We start from the raw sequence: 6325 nt of genomic DNA, 5'->3' as shown, positions 1-6325 counted from the left end.
CCATCAGTTCAGGACCTAAAGCTCAAGTGTAAATGGGTTCTGCAGCATGAAGATGACCCAAAACACACAAGCAAGTCCACCTCTGAAAGGCTCAAAAAGAACAAAATTAAGGTTTTGAAATGTCTGAGTCAAAGTCCAGACTTGAATCCATTTCAGACACTGTGGCAAGACCTTCAAGAGCAGCTCATGATCAAAAACCATCTAATGTCGCAGAATTAAAAGTGTTATGTAGAGAAGAGTGGGCCAACATTACTTCATGGTGATGTAAAAGACCGATCACAAGGGATCACAAATGTTTAACTGCAGCTGTTGCTGCTAAGAGCCCAACCAGTTATTGGGTTTAGGGAGGAATTACCGTTTCACGGGGATGATACAGGTTTCAATAAATCTTTAATAAATCATCACTTAAAAACTGCATTTTGTGTTTTGTGCATTTTCTCTGTCTGTTATTAAATAAATATAAATATTAGTTTGATGATCTGGAACATTTAAGTGTGACAAATAAGAGAAAATAGAAGACATCAGGAAGGGGGCAAATGCTGTTTCATTGGACTGTCTTCCAATTTGCTGGCAACCATGTACACTGTTGTTGACAAATGCTGCATTAATTTTGTTGCTTAGGTATGTTTTTTTTTTTTGCTGGTTATTCTTTTTTTTTTAGAATTTTATTTGGTTACATGTGGCTCATGATTAGTTCAAGGACGGTCAGAAAGTTGAAAAATTGTCAGTTCTTTATATTTTTATAGTTTCTGGCTGATAAATGGCATCATTTGGTGATTATTTATTTATGTATTTATTTAAACACGCCTTTCAAACTCACTGGAAGTTTTGGGGTCCCAAACCTTAATAAGGCTGTTGTAGTGCATTTGTAAAAGTTTTCTTGGTCTCCTGGTTACTCTAAAAATATGCTTTTAAAATTGCCGAACCTCCAAAGCAGCTGGCCACTTAGAGGTGTCACTGCAGGTGGTCTGCCGCTGCTGCCAGTTGATGAAAACCTTCTTTGTTTTTGCTGCCAAAGTGCAAAATCATAAAACGTTTCCAACAGAGCAGTGTGCTTTTACCTTTTACAAGGCATTTAAACATTTAATATACAACTTCTCTGTCCAATCAGGTGATTTCAGCAGATTCAACAGGGAGCAAAGAGGAAGGAGCATCAACCCTTCCTGAGGAGCAGAGGCAGCTGGGAACTGGCCAGCAGGTGTTTGTAGCTCTGGCAGGTGGAAGAGAGGGCAGATCATCAGCGGAGGTGATGGAGGTGAACATGTATGAACTGCTGAACAGCTCCGTCACCTTCATCTGTGAGGACAAACCGTCAGGTCCTAACTCCTAACTGTGAACTTTTCTCTGATAGATTTGATGTGCCGGTTTAAATGTGATGAATGTGTTTTAATTATTCACTCTTTGAGAGTCTTGAAAGTTCTACTGGGTATTTATTGAACATTTAACCACAACTGAGCAAACTAAATTCACTGACAAAGACTCTCAGAGCATGTTAATATTGTATTCATTGTAAGATAAGGTTTAACTTAAAAGATCAAAAACCGTCTGCCAGAATTTCTGCCTCCACTCCCTGTCTGTGGCCCTGTCCTGAGACCAGTGACTCCTACTGAAGACACAGATCGTTAAAAGTAGGTCACAGATGTACTTTCACCCTTTAAAAAAGACGTTATGATGTATGTGGGATTGAGTCAAAATAAATTGTATTTTTAAGTAATTTGTATTTGTTGTTGGTTTGTGTCTTTTCATGGGATTTGTGAACAATAATATCAAATAGTGGCATTGCTACCCTTTAAAATCATGAAGCAAGAATGTCAGAGTAACATGTTGCTGCTTTGTGGGCTACATTCTGTTTCTGTAGCTGGAGAAACTGGTGCAAGTGTTCTGCTCTCAGTTTCTGTCTGTTATCGTTCACAGTTGGAGAAAAGTATTTCTTCTCACACAGACAATTTTCTGCACTGTCAAACAATTACACACCTGTCACATTGGTGTGTCAGTTAGCCAGGAACATTAAATGACACCTTCAGAACCAGTAGCAACAGCAAAAAAAGAAACTTAAAAAAAATAAAAACTGGTGTTTAAGTGAGGATTTGTGTCATTGGAAATAAAAACAAATTCAAGGTCAAATGTACTTTTTTTTTATATATATCACGGAAAGTTCATAGCAGCAACGTGCTGACAAAATCAAATAAATACACACCATCACAAACTCTAATTGGGCTCAAACAATAGTCTTGAGTAGTGAGCTTAACATACAATGCTTGTAGCTGTGAGCCAGCTGTGCTCAGAATGCTGACACAGAATATTCATACCATTAAATGAGGGGACACCTTAGCAAGCCCTGATGTCAAAGGTTTCCACGAGTCTCAAACAAAGTTCTATGATCCACACAGAATCTGGAGTTCTCCTGTTTCGTCGAGGAAAATACAAATTGAACATGAGCATAAAAAGTGCGTTTTTGTACATTTATTGCATTACATACAGTGATTCAAGTTGATACTGGCATCGGCCAACACAGGCTTTAAAATCAACACTGGCCCAACATGAACACTGACGGGCAGTTAACGGCCGTCAGCCCAAAGTAGTGCATTGAAATAAATGTTTAACATGAAGGTCGAAATACTTTTTAATTTGCCAGTGAACACACATCTGAAATTGAGTGCATTCTACATGTGATGAATGCGTTTTGTGAACGCACATATGTTGAATTATCCTGCAGTATTGTGTCAGAGACAGTAGAGCCTGCTTGCTGTCTGAAGGTTATCCAGTGATTTGTAACTGGCTTGTTATGTTGTTAAAAAGGGAACGATGCTGAGGTTAAAGTTTACAAACCTAACTGCACTGTGTGCTCTGAATCGTCCATCCACCCACTTAACCATCTGAAATTATCATATAAATTCTTAGAGAGGCTTTCTGGTTCCTTGTTTAAGTTTGCACCCCACACCAGATGTTCTGTTTCAACACCATCACCTTCACTGTAGTTTTTTTTTTTTCTTTACCTTATCTACATTTGCGTAAGCCAGTCAGGAGCAATGAAGACAGGTGGTTGAGATGAGGTTGCAGAGGATGAGTACATCCAGTAGGTCTTTGTACATCAGGTTCTCTAACACCATTTTAAAATAGTCCACATTCTTGTCCAGATCACTGTGGTCCCAAATGACACGTTCTGCAGCTGCTTTTCTATAAAACTACACAGCAATGTGTTTGTGCCCTAAATTCAGCCGGTCAGACAGTCCTTGGCTGCAAAGCTGTGTTCCACTCCTTACACACCCTGTACAGACAGACAAAAGGTTACTTTGAAGGCTGAAAATAGTTGACAAGTTGTAAATGTCACAGTTGTCTGTTGACATCTGAACTGGTATTACTTGCTGGAGAACAGAGCAAATCAGACAGAACTTTGAAGCTTCTTTCTTGTGAGTATTGACAGAATTGGTTAAGTGATGACATCTTAGCAAGAAGACAGCTTGTGCCGGTGGTCTCGCATGGCAGAGCAACCCAAGCATGAGTGCAGTTTTATTTTTCCTATTTATAACATATGCAACACAAAAAAATGGTCAGCAAACAAGCATTTGTAGGACAAGAAGGGGCCAAATGCACATACAGACTAAAAGGAGGATTCCACTCATAAACCAGAGGTGCTACATGAAGCTTTTCACTAGAGCCCGTACTATTAATGCTAATTCATCATTAATACTGGTATTACTTTTCTTACTTCAAAAACATTTTTGCTTTCTGTCTTGAAGCAATAGTTTCTTGAGTGGTTTGATTTGTTTACACTGTTTGCAGTAAAGACCTACAACTCTTGGGCAGTCAATTAAAGCTGCAGTTAGGTCCTCTGGTCTGCTGTTTATTTTTTTCAGAATTTTCTGAGACTTTATACACAAAAAACATTCCCTTCAGATGTATTGATGACATAGAAGTTCGTCTTGCTTCACTGTAATGGAATCTTACTACATTGTCTTTGTTAATTACCTAAAAATCTGAACAAACACAAGAAGCCATTAGATAAAACAACCTTTACAACAAACGAACTCAGTGTAAATTAGACTTTGACTCAAGTCACACACTGGAGGTCTGCTGCCTGGTGTTGGGCAGGTACAGTGGTTTAATCAGAGCTTTACTGCTTGGGCTGATGACAGCCGTGAAAAAGTAAATGTACCATAAAACCAAAACAAAGAGCTAAAGAGGCCGAGTGAAGCAGAGAATAGAAATGGGTGCTAATTCCTTATTTGGTTGTTGCTATGAATCATTTGGCTCAATCTGATTCAGTGTTGATTGACGGAAGTCTCACGTTAAAATGCTTCATGTAGCAGCTGTAAGGTGTCGTCACAGACACATGGAAATGTCATAAATGAATGATACATATAAATAATAAATACAATTTACAGGCTAGTACATAATCATCCACATCACCTTCTACTGAAGGCTGAAGCTGTGTCCTCACACAAACAGCTGTAGTCCCTTCAGAAACCAGTCTACATGCAGCATCCATCAGAGGATTTTGCATTCACTACCCGTGCAAAAACTCCTCTGAACAGGCAACGGATGGAGGTGGTGCAGAGGGGTCTACTCGCCCCAACTATGGGACTGCCTCCAGTAGTTTGTAACCAAACCATACAGTGCCCATGTGTTTTGCAGTGCCACTCAGAAAGGCTGTTCGCAAATCCTGCATAACATCAATGGTTTCTTTTAAAACTGTAGTATAAATCTCATTTAAGAAAGAGTCAGAGATTGAAAATGGCAAAGATGCCAAAGTGACACTTCTACAGGTCACCAGATGCCGACAGTCTGTGGACCTCAGGAGGTGTCACAAGTAACATTATGGAAAATTTGTGCCCACAACCTCGGAATGTCTTCACCTCAAATTAAAACCCTTTGCCCAAGATGCTTATCTTGTACCCTAAAATATCATGACACAAAACAACCTAACTTCAGTTCCTACTTCTACACTGACTTGACACATTCAGATGAGTGGAGGGCCTAAATAAAATGTTTGCACAAACACATCATTTGAGGGTACAGACCTTTGCAGACAAACTGTCAAGTAAAGCTAAATTCCAGGTTTGAGAACTTCCCTACAGAAAGCCATTTTTAGGACAGATTCCACGTTTTCATGTTCTTCAGCAGTCTATGGGACGACCAGTAAGCCTTTTGCTTCAGTTATTATAGTTCCAAAGGCTGCTGTCATGAAGGACTCTTCCATCGGATTACCTGGGCCTGAGTACAGTGAAGATTTCATCTGCCCCACGCTATGCGCTCCCTAGCTGGTCATCTTCTTGCGGGGAAGGTAGGCATTAGTGATCTGGTTCATCACAACCAGGGCAGGGAAAAGGGGCAGCAGGAGGAAGGCCCACCATGCCACCCCCTTCACCGTGGCCTGGAACCAGTCTGAGAACATGGCTGACATCACAGTCACGGTGGCCAACAGGTAGACCACAAGGCCACAGGTGGCATGGTACAGCTTCAGCCTGGGTGGGGAGGAGGAGAGACGCAGCAGTTTAGGGAAGATCATGCAGATGCCACAAGCTGCTTGCAGCACGGTGGCAGCCAGGGTGCAGGTGCCCAACAGGCTGTGCCAGGAGACCAGGTGGGGGCGCTCTGACACGTTCTTGCTGGCCACCATGAAGCCCAACCCTGTGACGGCAGCTATTAGGACCAGAGCCTGACAGAACCAGTGGAGGCGGACTTTACCCTTCCGAGACTTGAAGCAGAAGGGAGATCCCTCTGCTGAGAAGAGGAGGATGCCTTCTGTCATGCACATACAGTACTGCAGAGAAGGAGAGAACAAATATAAGTGTATAATTATTACAAATTACTTTTTTTTAAATTTTATTTAGCAAACCAGATAGAGATTGTGCTTTTAAACGAGCACAAATGTGAGTATACATTCCAATTATTTTTTAGAAATCAAAGCCCATTATCACTCCATGGCCACCTTTTACGGCCAGTGGCTGTTTAAATGAATATGCCTTTTTATTTATTTTTTATTTTTTTACACATATTAAGGTATTTATACATTTATCATATTTTGTTAGTTCCACCAGTGTGGGTTTTTGTAGTTTTGACCATCATTTCTGTGGTTATGATGACACTGTCCATAATTTAAGAGACGTGGGAGCATGGTGACATTGCTGGAACAATGTCTGACAGATGAAGAAGCATGAGCAGTGATGTGATTAGAAACAAGCCAACAGTTTATTCAGATTATCTAAACTTCTTTATTTGTTGTCCAAAACCTTTCCAAGACATATAAGGATGCCACACAGTAGCACCGGCTGGCTGAGGCCTTCATTCCCATCACCACACACTGTAGTTTGTTTTTTTTTTT

At 40.5% G+C, this 6325-nt stretch overlaps 3 protein-coding genes across 3 annotated transcripts in view; 1 reads left to right on the top strand and 2 right to left on the bottom strand.

Annotated features, from left to right (window-relative positions):
* The window catches only part of zbtb40 (zinc finger and BTB domain containing 40), a 20718-nt gene extending 19004 nt beyond the window's left edge, over window positions 1-1714 (top strand). Inside the window, exon 12 of the mRNA XM_008304703.1 lies at window positions 1112-1714. Coding sequence (XP_008302925.1) covers window positions 1112-1330 — 219 coding nt within the window. The 3' untranslated portion in view covers window positions 1331-1714. The remainder of the gene's footprint in view (window positions 1-1111) is intronic.
* Window positions 999-6325, bottom strand: part of atxn7l2a (ataxin 7-like 2a) — a 34764-nt gene continuing 29437 nt past the window's right edge. The window contains exon 11 of the transcript XR_521136.1: window positions 999-1009. The gene's annotated coding sequence lies outside the window, so the exon portion shown is untranslated. The remainder of the gene's footprint in view (window positions 1010-6325) is intronic.
* The window catches only part of cyb561d1 (cytochrome b561 family, member D1), a 13099-nt gene continuing 8893 nt past the window's right edge, over window positions 2120-6325 (bottom strand). Inside the window, exon 3 of the mRNA XM_008304704.1 lies at window positions 2120-5764. Coding sequence (XP_008302926.1) covers window positions 5258-5764 — 507 coding nt within the window. The 3' untranslated portion in view covers window positions 2120-5257. The remainder of the gene's footprint in view (window positions 5765-6325) is intronic.

Source organism: Stegastes partitus, unplaced genomic scaffold (assembly GCF_000690725.1).
Source record: "Stegastes partitus isolate 25-593 unplaced genomic scaffold, Stegastes_partitus-1.0.2 Scaffold2296, whole genome shotgun sequence".
NCBI lineage: Eukaryota > Metazoa > Chordata > Actinopteri > Pomacentridae > Stegastes > Stegastes partitus.
This window is presented reverse-complemented; position numbering and strand designations above follow the sequence as displayed.